This window comes from Corvus moneduloides, chromosome 21 (genome assembly GCF_009650955.1).
Source record: "Corvus moneduloides isolate bCorMon1 chromosome 21, bCorMon1.pri, whole genome shotgun sequence".
NCBI classification, from domain to species: domain Eukaryota; kingdom Metazoa; phylum Chordata; class Aves; order Passeriformes; family Corvidae; genus Corvus; species Corvus moneduloides.
Genome location: NC_045496.1, coordinates 1,489,180 through 1,507,251, shown reverse-complemented (window position 1 = coordinate 1,507,251; position 18,072 = coordinate 1,489,180). Strand labels below are relative to the sequence as shown.

At 48.4% G+C, this 18,072-nt stretch overlaps 1 protein-coding gene across 7 annotated transcripts in view; it reads left to right on the top strand.

The window, feature by feature from the left end:
* The window catches only part of CRB2 (crumbs cell polarity complex component 2), a 56,412-nt gene that overhangs the window by 34,275 nt on the left and 4,065 nt on the right, over positions 1–18,072 (top strand). For 6 of the 7 annotated variants that reach the window (XM_032131040.1, XM_032131039.1, XM_032131044.1 and 3 more), the window contains 10 exons: positions 550–745; positions 1,165–1,304; positions 1,770–1,952; positions 2,839–2,952; positions 11,472–12,410; positions 13,193–13,749; positions 14,585–14,750; positions 15,166–16,033; positions 16,835–16,951; positions 17,401–17,527. In XM_032131040.1, the coding sequence (XP_031986931.1) occupies positions 550–745; positions 1,165–1,304; positions 1,770–1,952; positions 2,839–2,952; positions 11,472–12,410; positions 13,193–13,749; positions 14,585–14,750; positions 15,166–16,033; positions 16,835–16,951; positions 17,401–17,527 (3,407 nt within the window). The remainder of the gene's footprint in view (positions 1–549; positions 746–1,164; positions 1,305–1,769; positions 1,953–2,838; positions 2,953–11,471; positions 12,411–13,192; positions 13,750–14,584; positions 14,751–15,165; positions 16,034–16,834; positions 16,952–17,400; positions 17,528–18,072) is intronic. The other variant, XM_032131041.1, reaches the window with a different exon arrangement.

Sequence of the window (18,072 nt, the reverse complement as noted above, 5' to 3'; positions counted from 1 at the left end):
ACATTCCACCAGGATTAGGATGGCCATGCCCACTCTGTGGGGAGCCTTCGCCAAGGAGGGCAGATTAGATGGATTGATAGGTGCCACTGTAATGAGTAAGGTTTGGAGGTGATGCCAGGCCACAGGCAGCTCAAAGAGGTGGAATACAGATGAGATAATTGCACAGAAATCTAGCATGAGGTCTTGTTCTGTCAGGGAGGTTGGAACTTTGTACCAAACAGGTGTCACCTGCTGTTATCTGTGACCAGGAGTAGTGGAGCCAACATTGTGTTTTTAATAGCATTTCCCAATAAAATCACTTGCTAACATCAGGTATCACTGTAGCCGGTGTTTTTGCACTGCTTTAGTTCTTTTTTCCTGGGTGTCACAAAGCAAGTTACAAACAGAATTGAAATAAATAGAACAATATTTTGGAGAAGCAGGTAGAGATCACTCTGGTAGTCAGCTGGGGTTGTTAACATGACTTGTGATTCCATCTCAGAATTCCAGGCAGCACATACACAAGTTTCTGGATTTGTAACACACATATTTTCCTGTTTTTTAATAAAGGTGTGAACTGTGATGCTGAAATAGATGAATGTGCTTCAGACCCTTGCCAGAATGGGGCCTTGTGCAATGATCATGTTGGGTTCTACACCTGCACCTGTGCAGCAGGTTATCAAGGAACCCAGTGTGAGATGGACATCAATGAATGTGAGAGCCAGCCTTGCCAGAACAACGGGACATGTCATGACCTCATTAACAGGTGAGAAACCAGTGGTGGGGGGCAATTAGACACCAGGACTGATTTAAAGGTCTACTCAGTGCAACCTGTGAAAATCAGAGTTAAAAAAGCTGTGGGGGGAATTGGATTTAGTGTTTTGTACATTGAGTGGCAGTAATGATGGTTTGTGGCAATAAGGGAGAAGCCCCCTCCCAGCAGCAGAACTCCAGGGGTGCTTAAAGGAAGGGAGGAACAAACGCAAAGAGAAGTGGTTTGCAGAGCATGAACAGCACAGGCAACTGCTGAGAACATACCTGTGTGTCTGAATTTACCTTTCCACAGGTAAGGTGTGAGCACAAGTGGGTGTGAGAACTGGCAGCTGAGCTCTTTTGCCCTTTCCTCACCCGGGGCTTTGCTGTCCAAGGCAGAGCTGATGCCTTGCTCTGTTTGGTGCCCCACAGCTACCGTTGTGAGTGCAGTGACACCGGCTTCGAGGGGGCCCACTGCGAGCTGGACATCCTGGAGTGTGCCTCCGACCCCTGCCGCAACAGTGCCACGTGCCTGGAGGGAACCAAGGGCTACAGCTGTGCCTGCTGGCCAGGTGGGCTGGGGGCTCTCTGCTGGTGTGGCGTGAGGGCGCATGGCCATGGACAGCACGTGCTTGATTGCTGTGTTGAAGAAGTAGAGAATTAATGAACATACTGCATGGCCCTGTCTGAATTTTCACTGTCTGAAACAATGAGGCTGCACTGCTGCTCTTTACAGGTCATCCCAAAATCCAATTGACCTGCAAAAAACACCCTGATTCTCAATCATAAAGTTTTCTTTCTCTTGTCTGCATTTTCCATCATGAGTTCCTCTATCATGAGGTGATGCTTTCCTGCAAATTGATGATTTTGACATAGTATTGAAAATATTTGACATAGTGGAGAAAGTAAAGGGCCCGGGGACTCCCTGCTAGATGAGCTGCAGATTAGAGGGTCTTATCCTTTAAGGCAGCCACAGTGTTCGGGAGCTGAGCTCCAGTGAAGTTGTGTGCAATGCTGATGGTGGTGTCTCATGGCAGGTTACACTGGGCAGGACTGTGAGGAGGATGTGGATGAGTGTGTGACAGAGCCCTGTCACAACGGTGGCCTGTGCCTGGAGCGCTCCAACCCAGCCCATTACGGGACACAGCCCCACTTCCCCAGCAACTTCAGCTACAGCCAAGCAGCTGGGTTCCTGTGCCAGTGCCAGCCAGGCTTTACAGGTGAGCTGCACTGCAAATGTTCATCCTGTCTGCACTGGGTGGTGCTGCTGGTTTGAGGAGATGGGAACAGAGCAATGTTCTCTGCAACAAAAATCACTTGAGGACTGGTACTTCAGAGGGGCTGGCAGCCTGCTGCATCAGGAATGTGCTTCTGCTCCCATTGCAGACAGCTGAATGTCATTCCTCTTCCAAGCCTGACTCCAGGCTGACTCAACAGCCCGTGCACTTTCCCATTTCCATGAATGCCCTCTGGCTATGCAGGTGCCAGGGTGTTTTCCCTTTGTCACTCTCTCATGCATATGGCAGGATTCATCCCTAGGGATATCTCTGAAATTCCTCATCAGAGGAAGCTAATTCCCTGGAGTCACAGATTACTATTCTAGGTGTTTCCTTGGTGAGACTACTCTCATGACAGCAACTGTATAATCAAAGTGGGACAAGAGGGGTTTCTTGATATGGTGCTCTTGGAGCTCTGTGGATGTTCCACTGAAATATCACTCTTTCTGTGGATTGGAGATATGTATATAATGCTGGATTTAACAGCTAGGGAAATTCCCTAGTGGGAAGGCATAAACAATAATACTTTTTTATTTTATGAGAGAAATATGAGTGCTTGGTCCACTGTTGCACAGATGGAAATGGTTCAGAAGTTCTGCTCTTGCCAGTGTTTGACACTGGAAAATCATTTCATACTTCATTTGCCCCCATTGTTTCGGTGCTGGTGTTTGTGTGCCAGTGCCTGCAGAGGCATGCTAGAGTTCTAGAAATTCTTTTGCATTTTTAGGTGAAAGAAAAGAAGTGCAAAACTTATGACTGCAGTTGTCAGTCTTTGTTTCACTGCTGCACAAGTGCACTTCAGAGGCCTGTTTGTGTTTTCACTTTTCAGGGGAGACCTGCTTTACCAACATCAACGAGTGCGAGTCCCAGCCCTGCCAGAACGGAGGGCTCTGCCATGACCTGGTGAATGGCTTCCTCTGCCAGTGCCTGCCTGGTTATTCAGGTAACCTGGGAAAAGGGGTGGCCGGAATCAGATCCTTCTGGTTGTCTAATGCTGAACTGCTGCATTGCTGCCTAGCTGCAGAATTTCAGGATGAGAGGGCAGGACTGAGCTGTACTGGGAGCATGCAGCAGGATGTCTGCAGTTCAGGGCTCAAATGCCACAGGAAAGCTGTGTCAGTGTGGGCAAGTAAGTTGATGGGCCATGAACTAGATTTGGAGACAAAAGATCAACTACATAGAGTCTAAGATCAGAGTATCCAGGGCATCTGTATCCTGGAGTGAAAGTTTCCTGGGAGAACTGTGGGGGTTTCTATACATGTAGGATTAAATATATAGAAAGCCAGCCTTTAAATCAAAAAAGGGATGCTTAACATTCATCACCAATTGTACTGGCTGTAGCAGATTGGCTCACCAGCACATAAACATCTGTAAAACATCTCCATTCACTAACACCCTGGGATGACAAGAGCCAGCCATTTTTGGCTGAAAGCAGTGATCTGCTATGTTAGGAGGTCAAAAGGTCTTAGTGATGTGAGCAAAGGAAGCCTTCTCTGTTTACAAGGGAATGAGGAGTCTGGATTCTTCCCCAAATGCCCTGCCTGACCCTAAGGTTTCAGTTTGCTGGTTGAGAATCTGGGAGATGGTGAATGTCAGCTCTGTTGGGCAGGTCCTCTGCTAACTGGTACTAAACCTCATCTTTCTTTAAAATATTCTTTCTCAGTCTTCTTCATCTTTAAATTCCATGTGTGTTGGGCAATTTAACACCAGAGTAGTTTATAAGAAAGGTGATCACAGCACAATCCTGGATTTCTGGATTTGAGGTGAGGGTAACCTCTCCATAGTGTTACCAGGCTGCCATCTCGTGGGAAAAAGAAACACTTGAAGCCAGGAGAAAACCCATTCCCTTAATTTGCAACAGCAGGTAACAACATTCTAGAGACTTTCTCAGGCCTTTATTGCATGGGAAAATTTTCTGTTTTCCTTCTGTGGTTGCAGTGGTTGAGGTGTGTTGGTTTAATTCTGCCCAGCTCTTTCCTGGGAAGGACTATTACTTTCATTCCCAGAATGTAAAATCAGCTTCTAGTTAACACCTTCTGTAACTGAGCTGAATTATTTGTGGGGTTTTCTGGCCTATCTCATTTGCTAATTTAGGCCAGATCAAGAAAAATTTGCTTTTGTATATGAGGCCTTTGAAAATCAGCTTTTATCTAAGCTCGTTATCGCTGCTTTCTCGGGCAGTTAGAATGCTGTACTTGTGAACTGAGATCTTGTCCAAAGAGATGGTTTAAAGTTTATCCTTCTTGTCAGAATTCCCACTCACATCTGTGCCCTGTTCTCTTTTCCTCCTGCAGTGCCCCAGCACCCTCACAGAGCTCAGAATTTCATTGTCCTTTGCCAAGCTGCAGATCTGTTTAATCCTTTCCAATTCTTAGCATGCTCATGGGCAGAAAAGCTGACAGAAACACGGGCTGATGGGCAGAGGAGTGCTGGAGTTCATTCTGTTGCATCAAATTTGGGTTCATTAGTACTTGAAGGGGATTAGAAGCAGGTTGCTTTTCTGGATATTGCTTTTGGTAAAGGATTTTGTCTCAGCTGAGGTAGTTCTGACACATTAACACAGCAAAAGGCTGGGAGCAGTCTGTGAGATCAGTGAGTGCGTGTGGAGGAGTGAAGCTGACAGGGAAATAATAGCAATTAATCTCCCCTCCTTTGTCAATTAATCCCAGTACAGTCATGCTGGGCAAACAGCTTATTACTTCATATTAGGATCACAGAACAACTTTGTGAAGCTTCCCATAATGTTTCTCTTCAAAACATATTTCTGTGGCAGCTTAGATCTGCCATGAACTTGGGTTTAAGCTGCCTCCACTGATTAAAGTGAACTTGCTACTCTGATGAAGAATGCTTTCTTGGGGCGGCAGGGGGTTCCTTCTGTGTGTTTGCTTCTTCAGTCTGAGGAATTTGGGGAGTGTTGGGATAACAATGCAAGTCAGGAGAAATTCTTTCTTTGCAAATTAACTGCCTCAGTGCTGTCTCAGTGCAGTGCAGGCAGATGAATCTTCTCTCTGAAATGTAGTTGTTACAAAAGCAGTGCCTCATTCCTGAGAGAACAACATAACAGGTCCTGAAGAGTCTGTTCAGCACATGGTTTGTGCTTTAGCAGAGGATATAGGTAGCCTGAGAGGATGCAAGTATGAATCAAAAGGTTGCATGGGTACTAAATGAAGTGCGAAGGAGAGGGAATCATGCATGCTCTTGGAAATTATGTCAACTGTGGTCAAGAGAAAAAGAATATTAGGAAAAGTCTGTCTTTTAGGGGGAAAAGAAATCCAACAAAATGAATTCTTTATTTAATTTTTTTTTTTCCAGAAATGGTTTTTATCATGGTCGTGTATTTATTAGGCAATAGGTTAGGCCAGGACAGGAAAAAGGCAGGTACCTCCATTTGACATGGACACTGATTTTTAACCTGCAAGAATGTTGTTGCTGAAGTTTGGCTCATTCGTTCTTTAAAAACTTTTAAATGGCCTGAGTGCTCCCTCTCCTGCTAAAGCTGTGCTCAGTGAGAAGAGGCCGTGTCCTGCAGCAGGCACTGTGGCACTGGGCAGCCCCGATGAGGGGGGCCGAGCACGGCATTGCCATCGCAGACATCCAGCCCGGGGCAGTGGCACCTTGTGATCATGGGAACATTCTGAGCTCCTTTGCACACGGCTGAGGAACACGTCTACTTTCATGAGAAATCAGAAGGTGATGTGGTGTGAATGTGTCCCAGTATAATTGGAGGGCTTATTGACCATCTCACTTTGTACAGCCATAATGTCTTTGTCTCCTTAAAGAAGTAGAAACCTTCTGTGCAGCAGCTATAAATGGTGACTCTGTGAGGGTGCCAGCCCAGATCAAATGGGCTTGAATTCCTGGGTCATGGGTCAGGAAATAAATGGGAGATGCTTTTTCCTTCTAACCACCTTTGGATAGATTTAATTTTTTTGTGCAGGTATTTCTTAAGTCAGATTTGTTTTAGAGACAGAGCCTCTGGAGCAAGGGCAGCTAAAAGGTTAAGATAGTAAAGAGATTAGAGGCCTGTTTCCCCTTCAACCAAATCCCTTTTGGTAAATATAGCTGAAGGGAGCTAGGCAGCACTTGGTGAGGCTCCCCCCCTTCCCTTCCACTCCACGTTTCTTCTCCCTGCTGGATCACAGCTCCATGTTAATCAGACCTTTTGACTTCCCTGTCATCTGATCAGAAGGCTGCGAGTGCTGCAGTCCAGAGCCTGCTTGTGCCTGGTGCCAGGTGAGAGCAGAATCTGTGCTGGGTGCATTGGGGTGTGATGGATTTCCAGGCAGTAGTGTCCAGGTAGACTCTGTGTGTCTATGTGGAGATAAATGTGTGGGTGCATAGACCAAAACAGGCATCTTTTTGAAGACATTGAATGTTCTGCAGTCTTCACAGTTGTTACAATTTGTTGTTGCAGTAGTGGCTGAATGGGCACAACTGCCTGTTTGTTTTCTCCTGAACAATAACAGAAGGGTCAGAGTAGCTAACAGAGATAATGTTCCAAATCTGTGCTGGGATAGGTCTGTGTGTGCACAGGTCCATGGCTGAGAAATTTTGACTCCAAACAAACACTCACTGTATCCCTCCCACCTCAAGTATCTGTAAAATAGACTGGCATGTTTGGATTGAGTAAAATTACAAAAGTGAAATAGCTACAGGAGTTGTTGGAATGCTTTCTTTAATATCTTAGTGATACTGTTAATGCAGATTGTAGACACTGACATGTGGGAGGTTCTGTTTGCTTGGACTTGACATTGATACAAACAGAGACTCCAAGTCTGGGGAAAAGCTCCCAGATAACATTTCTTCACAGAAATAAGAAGCTTCTCTGGGTCCTTACAACACAAGAATACAACGCTACCTCCAGAAATTTTATAATATGAAAGTAACTATATTCAAAAACGAAACAAAAACAAACCCCAGAACTATAGAGGAAAAAGCTACAGCTAATTTGATAAGGTGGCTAATGAGGAAAGAGAGAGTTTTGATTGTGCAGTGCCATGTCTGAACCAGTACATTCAGCATAGTGCAGGGAATTTCCTTCCATCCAGTTTGACTTCAGAGAAACAGATCATGGTCATTAAAACCTGAGACTTTGTGAATACAGCAGAGTGGAAATGTCTATGCTCACAGAGCCCTGGAACAGGGCACAGGGAGGAGGAAAACTGCCTGATGGACCCTGATTGCCTCAGTATTGAATGTGCAGCAGGGCCCAGGTTCACTCTGCATTTGGAACTCCCCTTGTTCCTATGGTTTAGATATTGCACAGATATGGTGGAAATGCCGCTTTTTGGCTTAGCCTATAAAAGGAACATTTTGGCCTTATTCATGGAATTTGGCAGATTCACCTGGAAAGCAGCAAGGGCAAGAGATTGTCTCTTGGCTTTGCCCTGCTGAGCTGAGGCTGTGGGCACTGCCGGGCGCTGCTGGGAGGCACGGAGCGGGAATATGCTGGGCGCACACATTCCTGGTGTCAGCACGGACAGGGGCCAGCTGGGAGGGTCAGAGCCGGGCTGGATTAGACCTGGCGCAGGGCAGGGCTCTGCTCCCTCGGCTCTTTCGCTCCAATCCCTTTTCGTGTGACTGGCACCAGCGAGCGCCTGCACACACTGACCTGTCAGCCCAGCCTTTTTTGTCATCCCTCCCCCCCTTCACCCCCATTTTTTTTCCCTTTACTGTCACCAATGTCCACGAGGAGTCGGCCATGCAATCTGTGCTGATTGGCGTGATCCTGAAGGGAATTTTTCTGCTAGCAGGTAATGAGATATGTACAGTCCTTGCAGTGTGTCCTGCCTGTGTGCATGCCTGCCCAGGGCAGGGGGCTGGGTGTGCGATGAGTGGTGGCTGGAGGCATGAGGAGGAACCAGAATTGATTAGATAGGAAGAATGCTTTTAATTTGAAGAGACCTGAAGCTTTGTTTTGGAAACTTTAGGGCGAGGAGTTTCCTTGTTGCACGGATCTGGCTGACAGCTCCACAGTCATTGTGCTGCAGTTCTGCCTTGTGGTGCAGTGTCAGAGCTGGGTGTTCCGAGGCACCGGGTCTGTGCCCAGGTGAGCTCTGGAGAGACACAGGTGCCTCCTGGCTACTTCTGTGAAACGTTAGTTTTGCTTTTTACTGATGTTTTTGCAGTTTTCATTTTTCCTTTATTGATTGAAAACTGCTATTGAGAAGTAGTTTTTGTGATAACTCAGAGGACAAACCCTTTGGTGGTCAGTGCATTCCCCAGCCCCTCCCGCTCCCTCGCCCCGAGCCGCAGCGCGGTGGGAGAGCGGTGGGAGAGCGGCAGAGCAGGGGTTGCCATGGAAATGGCAGTAATTGTGCAAATATAATTGTGTCGGGGTCCGTTTGTTGCAGCTAATTCTCTGCCTCTCCCCTCTCCCTCCCCTCCTTTTTCCTTTTGATAATCATAATACAATCCCTAATTAGGATGCAGCAGGGAAAGGTCGTTAGGAATTCAGCTGCCTTATGGAGAGGGCAAGGCAGTGCTGGCCGGGCAGCCCTGCTGAACTCCCGTGTTTCAAGGAATAGACCTTGTCCTTCAAGGTTTTTTTGATATCTGACAGCTAAATTAGAATATTTCACTTCATTTGTGCTTATTCTTTTAACATTTTATGCATCTGTTGAAGTATATGATTCTTACACTGTATACAATGAATCTTTGCTTATTAATAGCAGCCAGTAAATCGTTCCCTCCATTCAGGGAGTGGTGAGCTGTGTGGATTTAATCACACTTGCATCTACAAAACAGGACTGTTCCCACCCCAGCGGCAACACTGAATGTGGTGAAGAATTTGTATTTGAATATACTGCAGGCTGTGAAAGCTCAGCCACTTCTGAATGTTTCTGACCCAGCCCCTGTGGGTTGGTGGCTTGGGACTGTTACCTCAGATACTGCTGAATTAATGGAATGTTTGAAATCCTTGACTCCAGATAGCAGCCTTTTAGATACCACTTGTGTGATTTGCAGATAACAAGTTCCACTGCTTTGCTATTGTTAGTCTTTAACTAGATAAGGAACTCATTAAACATTTTAAAGTCTCCTAATGGTGTAATGAATCAGGCAACACTGCTTTTACTATTGATGGCTCAAATAATAGTAAACATTTGAACTATGGAATTTAGAGGGAACAGAGGAGACTACTACTTGTATACAAGGAGAATAACTTGGTTTTGTTACTTGTTTTTGTTGAACAGAGTCGTGTCCCCCATTTTTATTTTTTAAATAGACCTGAAAAGAGATGCCTATGCTGCTCTTAGAAAAACCAATTAGTGTTGAACAACTTCTTAATATCTACTTCCCAGTGGGTCTGCAAAGACACAACTGTCCATGTCTTGGAGAAGATTGGAATAACGGATATCCAGGAAATGATCTGTATTTTTGGAAACTCTAGTGATGTAGCTCTGAGTAACTGCTTAGTAAGGCTTCCAGGAAAAAAATTGTCATTAGCCAGATTTTTAGAACTCTTGTGCAATCTCCTTTTTACCCATTTCAAACAAATAATGTAAGAAATCAAACCAGCTGCATCTCATGGGAAAGCCTGGTGTTTAATCAGCCTGGGGCTGTGCACCCACCCTGGGGACTCACATCCCACCTGGTGTGAGGCACTCTGGGGTCTTCGAGGCAGGAACAGGTTCTGCTTCTGCTGCTGTGCCACGAGAGAGCTGAGACCTGCTCAGGATGGGAATGTGGAATGGGAAAATAGGCCTCTCACTGCCTCCCAGCCTTGTCAGAAATGCAAAAATTCATGGCATCTCTCCTTTTGTTATCCAAACCAAAGTTATCTTCCCCTCATTGCCTTGGTAAATATCAGCAACTCTGATCTGAAACAGCAGCATCTCAAGGGTTTGGGACTATACCAAACCTGTCTTTCCTCATTCAACAGCCTCTCCCCTTATGTCTGACTGCAGACTTGCCTCCTGCAGCTTGGAGAGCCCTCCAAGAAGACCCACCCCACTAACCCATAGTTATACTGCTCTACCAATTTTTCCCAGTTGCAATTGAAGTCTTCTCATCTTCTCCAAACTGGGAGTCCCCAGCCCCAGTGATGTTCCTATTCTCTATTTATTCCAATGCATTCCTTCATAGCTTTGTGCTGCAATCTTAATTCTGTCCCTGCTGTTCCCTTGCTGAGCAAGCCCAGCAGTAACAGGAAAAGGGCTGTGCTGAGGTGGTGAAGATATTGTTGCTTACAGAACAGTTCTGGCATAGCTGGAAAGTGCAGAATTAGAGCCTTGCATTTCTCTTTCAGTGCTTCTCAGAGCTCTGTCCCTACACGGGCACAATCGGACAGTTTGGAGCTGGAAGCTGGTGCCAAGTCCTCAGCTCTCTGCAGAGCTCAGGGGGCAAACCATCACTGCAAATATTCAAGAACCTGTATCTTTGCTAAGTTTGTATTTTTAGTCACACATCAAGTCCAGCGGCAGTGCTCCTAATGCCCCATCTCCCCTCATCTCTCTCCCCCAGGCAGCTCTCTAATCTCTTTGACATGCACATTATGTCTAGTGGCTTTTCTTTACAAATGTCCTTTGTGTTTTGATTCCCCTCCTTTGTGTGTGAATTCTTTCTTTTTCTCCCTGCTGCCCTCGTTGTGCTTGCTGGCTGGATCGGGTGTAATGCTATTAGATTGGGATAATCCATGCTTGGTTTATCTGTGGGACTGTCTCTGAAGATTAGTGAAAACCAACGTTATGGGCTAGATAAAGTGAACTAGTTCAGGGCTCTTCTGTCAGTCTGGGGATGCTCAGGAAAATGACAGCAGATTTTCATTAGCCAGGTTTGGTGTAAGGGCCTGTAATTTACTTGAGCCGCTTGGGATCCATGTGCTGCCCAGAGATAGAACTGCAGTGCAGGACCTCACCCAGTTCATTCCTGTAGGACCAGGCAGAGCTGAAATCAGCTTAGTGCCAGCATGGCAGAGTGCCTGTGGAGCATGTTGAGTTTGTTTGGTAATGAATTGGGTTTTGTAAGTTTTACAACCAGTGGGTTGTCTTGGAATTCAATTTTTTTAACTGAGGCTTTCCAGTAGCTTCTCATTTTACTGCTGTCTGCAACACTGGTGCCTGGAACATGCTCCAGTCAAATCTATAGACCTAATTAGCCTTTCAACATAGCAAATCTGTTAAGAAAAAAGCATAAATTCCTTGTCTTTGCTGTTTTGCTCCTTCCATACCTTTTGCATGTTGACCGCCTGTGGGATCTGAGCTTGGGACAGGACAGCAGTTGTTGGGGGGATGTGGGCTGACAGGCCAAAGCTCTATAAGTAGCACCTGGGAGGACACAGAAGTCTGGTTTTCTTGCTGTTGCATCGTCAGCAGGGCCCTCTGCAGTGAGTGTTGGGCTCTTTGGTGGCAGCTGCTCCCTGGAGAGAGCGGGGGAGGGCTGTGCCTGGCAGGTTCTGGGAGGGAGTCCCAGTCCCGCAGTGAGATCCCACAGTGAGATCCCATCTCTGAATCTCTTTCGCAGGTGTGGAGTGTGCTGTTAACATCAATGAGTGTGAGGAGGGTCCCTGCAAGAATGGAGCTGTCTGTGAGGATGGCATTGCTGACTATTCCTGCCACTGTGCCCCTGGCCAGGATGGCATTACATGGGGAGGGAAGAACTGCTCTGTCCAGCTCACTGGGTGCCAGACACACGACTGCCAAAACGAGGCCTTGTGCATCCCAACTTACCAAGCTGAGAGCCACGGCTACCTGTGCCAGTGCCAGCCTGGTTTCTATGATGCCACATGCTCAACACCAACAACGTTTTCCTTTGCTTCCAGAGGGTATCTCCTCGTTGAGCTGCCCGAGAACAGTGAGAGCAGGAGGGGTGCAGGAGCAGCCAGCGTGTCCCTCCGCTTCCGAACCACCTTGCCCAGCGCTGTCCTTTTTTACCGAGGCCGTGAAGCTGAGTACTTGTTCCTGGAGCTCTTGGATGGCATCCTGCATGCAGAGCTGAAGAGGGAGGATGTTGGGTACTCGCTGCTCCTGGAGGGGCTGAGAGTGGATGATGGCCAGTGGCATAAAGTAGAAGTTGTTGTGCACAGCACGGTGCAGCTGAAGCTCTGGCACGGCTCTTGTGAGGCCGGGGTCTGCCTGCAGAGCTCTCCGGTCCCACCAGGCACTGCTTTGATCCCACAAGCCTTCCTGAATCTGTATATTGGAGGTGCTGAGGATCCAATGGCCAACAACACACGGAGCCAGCAAGGCTTTGTGGGCTGCTTGGAAGACTTGCAGGTGGACACTGAGGCCATGCTGCCGGCGGATCTGCCGCTGGGGGAGAAGTCCCCAGTGAAGCCGGGCTGTGACCGCACTGAGTGGTGCCTCTCCCAGCCCTGCTTCCACGGAGGGCTCTGTGTGGACCTTTGGGCCACCTTCAGGTGTGACTGTGCCAGGCCCTACGGAGGCCCAGCTTGCTCGTATGGTAAGTGCCATGGGATTGACACCTGCCAGCTCCACAGGTACTGGAGAAGCTTGGACGTTAGCTCAGGAAACAGTACCTTCTACTTGACCGGGGGGGGGAAATAAAACAAAAGCCTCTGTGAATAAAATTCTCATTGATCCTTTTCCTGTCACTTGCTCCTGCAGGAATGACTGTCAGTTTTGTGGTGCAGGTTATTCCTGCTTGAGCCAGAAGCTCTGACTTCACCTTTGTAACAGATCTGTGTGAATGCAGGGGAGCAGGGAAGTTGTTTTACTGTGAAAAGTTGATCCTGAGCTTCTGAGTTGAGGATGAATAGGAATGTATCACTTTATAGATAAAGAATAAAGTGTTAAAGGAAGCTCTTTGACAATTTTGAGTTAAAATCATATCTATTTGCATTTTTTGCTCCTGCAAGGCTTGTGTTAGTATTGGGTTTTTTTTCTCCAACACTTCGGAGCCCTAAATATGGCATGTGCTGCTGTTACCAAATTTACAAATTTTAAAAGCAACTCTGTATCTCAAAAGACCTTGAGTAAATCTGCTGGATTGGCAAGGGCTCCGCTAGACCTGTATTTCAGTCTCATGCTACTTGGGTGCTTGAATTTGTGCCCTCCAGAGGAAGCAAGGACACATTCACCTACCTCTTAGTTTCAGAGACCTGTGAGGAGGAGCACTGTTACCCTGGCACACGTAGAAAACGCTGAGAAGAAACATTTACCCCATTCCTAAGGAGCTGCACTCCCTTTATCTCTGAGCTGATGGCTGTTTCTTTTGTCTTCCAGAGCACCCAGCAGCAACATTTGGCTTAGAGAATTCCACCAGCTTTGCCTCTTTCACCCTTTCTGACAGCCTTGGTGCAGACTTCAACCTCTCCTTTTTCCTGCGGAGCCGGAAGCCCGACGGTTTGTTACTGCAGATCTGCAATGGGACAGGCCCCTGCCTCACCCTGTACCTGAGGGATGGCCAGCTGAGCATAGAGATGTCACCCACGGACACTGTGACCTTCCCAGGGAATGTGGCTGATGGGAGAAGGCATTTGGTAGCCCTGTCCTTCCAGGGAGGCTCTGTTGGTGCCCTGCAGTCAGACACACACGTGGAGCTGGGGACACTGCCAGCACAAGCCCTGGTAGCTGGCTCGGAAGTGTTTATTGGGGGGCACCCAAACCCCGAAAGTGCTGAGCTGTGGGGGGGCTATTTCAAGGGCTGTTTGCAGGACATCCAACTCAACAGCCACCAGATACAGTTTTTCCAGGTGGAGAATGACAGTCTGCCAGAGGAACTCAATAGGACTCAGACTGGAAATCTTGTGAATGGCTGCATCTCTGATGATACCTGCAAGGTATGTGCTGTGTCTTGTTTGTCTCTGTATGTACAGGGGTTTATTGTAGTTCTGTGATTACACAGAAGTTTGACTGTTGCTGATACCAGAAAGAGAAGTTTTTTTGATGTATTGAGCAACACATGGTTCTTTGTGCTCTCACCTCACTCAATATGCTACATGTGATTTAAACACTGAATTTTCTTAAGCTCCCCTGTAGTTTTTGTGGTTTCAGAACTTGGGCAGTGGCTTTTGTGCTGCCCATCTCCACTTTGTTGAGCCCACATAGGTTCCAGACTCCCCTCCCTAACCTGTAACTTTGCCAGCTCCTCCCCTCATCCTGTTCCAATTGCACAACCTCTTCCCAGGAATCTGCCACTTCAGCAGGAGCAGCTGAAGGAGCTGTCTCCCTGTTCCCTTGGACCAGAGCCTGGCTCTCCTCTATGCCACACCTGGTGATGGGGAGGCCATACCGCCTATCTTGCCCTTCTTGCTTATGGTGCTCTGAAGTATTGTCACACCCATGGTGTTAGGGGTGTCCTGGTGACAGAACTTTGTGAGCTTCTTGGGAGCATCACAGTTTGTTTCATCTGCACCTCACCTGTGCTTTTCTGCCTTGTTTTTTGCCAAATTGCTGGAGTTCCTGTTGGTCAGTGCTGTGCACAGGGGGCAGCAGCAGCTCAGGAATTTCTTGTACAGAGACCCTCGTGCCTCCCTCACTGCTCTTGAGTTCCATTTCCCTTCTCTCTGATTCAAATGCTGCTCGTGCTTGTCTGCATTGTCACAATTCTACCAAACTCTCTTAGACCTCTAGATGAATTACTCTGCCCCTAAATTCCCCTGTTTTGTTTTTCAGTCTGAGCCATGTCAGAATGGTGGCAGATGCATTGTCACTTGGAATGATTTCCATTGCAGCTGTCCAGCAAATTTCACTGGGAAATTTTGTGAAGAGAAAGTCTGGTGTGAAAGTGACCCATGTCCTGAAGCCACCACCTGCATAGATGTTGTGGCAGGATATGTGTGTAAGTTCCGTTCTCCTGCTTGCGTGTTGGTAAAATCCCCCACGTTCCCTGTCTATAATCAATATTCCCAGTTTGTGCTGTTGAAAACAATACGAACACATGCTGCAAGAAGGACACAGAGTGGTGCCCAGGTACACACTGCTGCAGGCAGCAGGGGCTCTGTGGGCTTGCCCCCAGGTGTGACCGAGCACAGCTGAGGAGTAAAAATTGCTGCCTAAGAGCTGGATATTATTACAGGAGGTGCAATTGTAAACAGGAAGAGCTTTAAGGCTGCCAGCAGCTCGCCTGTAATCCTGCTCACACTAAGCTCAGGGGTTCTTAGGGAGAGAACCTGCCAGGGGTGTGCCACTGGTCTGTCTCAAACAGGACACCAACTGTCTTTGAAATACCTCATGCTCTCCCCCTTTATTTATAGGTCTGGCTAATGCAACATTTAATAGTTATGCTGCCATAGAATTTACCACCAACACATCAGTGACCAGAACTCTGAGTAGCCTCCACATGGACTTCAGAACCAGGGATGAAGATGCTGTTTTGCTTCGGGCTGTGGAAGAGGTGGATTCCCTCCAGGTAGCCATTAAGAATTCCTCCCTGCTTGTTGACATCAGGAGCGGGAACAGCATCGAGGGTGTCAGCTTCCTGAGCCCACAGCCCGTCACAGACGGGGCCTGGCACAGCATCTCCGTGTCCATGGAGGAGCCGGCCGCACTCTCCTCCCGGTGGCTGCTCTGCTTGGATGGGTCAGTGAACGTCACTCTGCAGGGGAGCGCCGGCAACTTGGACTTCCTCAAGAACAACGCGTTGGTCGTTCTGGCTGAAAATTTCACCGGCTGCCTGGGCCGGGTGCAGATCGGGGGCATCTTCCTGGCCTTCCCGGCCCACCGGCCGTACCCACAGCCCGAGCAGTTCCAGCGGGCCAGCCCGGGCAGTGTCCAGCTGGGCTGCTCCGGGGCCGACGTGTGCGCTTCCAGCCCCTGCCTCAACGCCGGCACCTGCGAGGACCTGTTCAACTCCTTCCGCTGCAGCTGCAGCACGGGCTGGGCGGGGCAGCGCTGCGAGGCCAACATCGACGACTGCCAGCCCAGCCCCTGTGTCCACGGGGACTGCGTGGATGCCGTGGCAGACTTCCAGTGCGAGTGCTTCCGGGGCTTCATCGGGAAGAGGTGCGACATCAACGTGGACGACTGCGTGCGGCACCAGTGCCTGAACGGAGCCACCTGCATCGATGACGTTTACGGATACTCCTGCAAGTGCCCCCCTCAGTACTCCGGACCTCGCTGCGAGTAAGTGCCAGGGCTGCTTTGATACAGGGGGCAGAGGAGGCCCACATAAACTGGACTTTTACTTTGGGACACTTTGGGAAAATTTTTCATTGCAAGCATCTGATAGGTAAAGCATCTAAATTCTACTGTGACTTGGAAGGTGCTGTCCAGGTCCAAACCCTCACTGCCAGGGGCTCAGCCTCGTACAGGATAAGGCTCCTTCTTTTTGATGTGGGTTATCCCCATGCTACATTTCAGAGGTGTTTGAAGGGCATGTACTCTGGCCTGTTGTCATTTCCCTCTAGCACTCTCCAAGAAGTCCATCTTCTCTGGGACTTGACTCCCCTCTGCCATAGTCCTAAAACAAAACAATTTGTGCCAGTTCAAATGGAACATGAAATTAAATACTGACATGGTTGAGCTTCAGTTATCTGATCTATTCAGGATGATGTTCCTGTTGTTCCTGCTGCATTCTGCTGCAGACAGTCACCTGGTACTGGCATTATCGTTCCTGGGGCTTGGCTGTACTGTTCCAGCACTCTCCTGTCCCTGCCTATATTTTCATTAGCAAGAACAGGCCTGTCTGAGAAAAGTCCGAGTGGTGATAGAGCTCCTGTCTGTTCCCTGGGCATGATCCGAGGAATACTCTGATATTAGGGATGATTTCTGAGACTGTTCTCTTCTCCACTTGTGTCAAACTCCCTCCTAGAAATACCAATGACTGTGTTTATGACCCTCGCCAGCCCCATTCCCCATGAGCCCCAGAACACTGCCCTTCCCCAAAACCTGAGTGTGCTAAAGGCTGTCCCTTGCTCCCCCCAGGTGGCCGTTCCCCCCTCAGCAGTGTGGCAAGAACTTCACCTGCCTGAACGGCGGCAGGTGCGTCACTGAGAGCTGGGGAGCCAACTGCTCCTGCAGGCCTGGCTTCACGGGAAGGAAGTAAGTGCTGCTTTGGGATGGCTGCCAGGGAGCCAGTGCTCCGGTCCTCATCTCAGTGGGTGGCAGAGCAGGGCCACTGCTTCATCCTCCTCCATGTCCTTGTGCAGTCAAACAGCTGCTCCTAAAGGGAACACGAGCTGTTGCTTGGAACAGAGGGAGGCTTTAGATCATCTACCTGCCAACACCAGTTTTTGCAGCGAGAACTGCTTCCAAGTTTTTTCAAGCACACTACCTGTGCTGGAGACCTGTGGTGGCCTCAGTCCCACAGAAACCACAGCGGGAGGGTTGGTGTGAAAGGGGGAGAACTTCATGTTGTTTGACTCCGGAGAAAGCACCTGGAAAAGCTGCAACAGGCATTTTTCAAAAAAAGAGGCTTTTTTAGATGGATGATCTTGTGTTCTATGGCACAAGAATATATGTGACAATTCTAATACACTCTTCCTTTCCAGCTGTCAAATCAACATAAACGAGTGTGACCCGAACCCGTGCCAGAACGGGGGCACGTGCCAGGACTCCGAGAACAGATACGAGTGCGTGTGCAGCGCCAGCTACACCGGCGAGCGCTGCGACATCAACGTAAGCACTGCCCGCGCCGGGGCTCCTGCCTGTCCCTCCACTCTGAGCCTGGGGCTCCGGGGTACTGCTGAGGCTGTCCCTGCTCGTGTCCTGCCTAGAGCACAGTTAGGGAATCCTGAATGCTTCTTTCTCTGCAGTGCTGCTGCTTATTGGTCTTCAGCATACAAACAACTGCAGTAAATACTCCTCAGTATCTGCATGTGCTGCCATATGGCTTTCGGGGCTGTCTCTGCACATTTCTATAGATTTCACAATTCTTTGCACAGTAATCCAACTCCTGCAGTTGGCCCAGGTTCTCGGAGAATGGAATTTCATTTGGTGTTTTATCTTGGATAAGAGTTACAAAGCACTTTCCCTTTCCAAAGATCATCTGAGTAGAAATGGATATTTGGAGAAGGGAAGTTGGATAAAGTCAGGCCAAGAGTGGTTCAGGTCTATGTGAAAAAGCTGAGTCCTGTCCCTGAGCCGCCACTGCCCTGGCCCAGACAAGCTGCCCCCGTGTGCATAGTCCAAGTGCTCAGGAGGGGGCTGGGATCCTTCCTAGG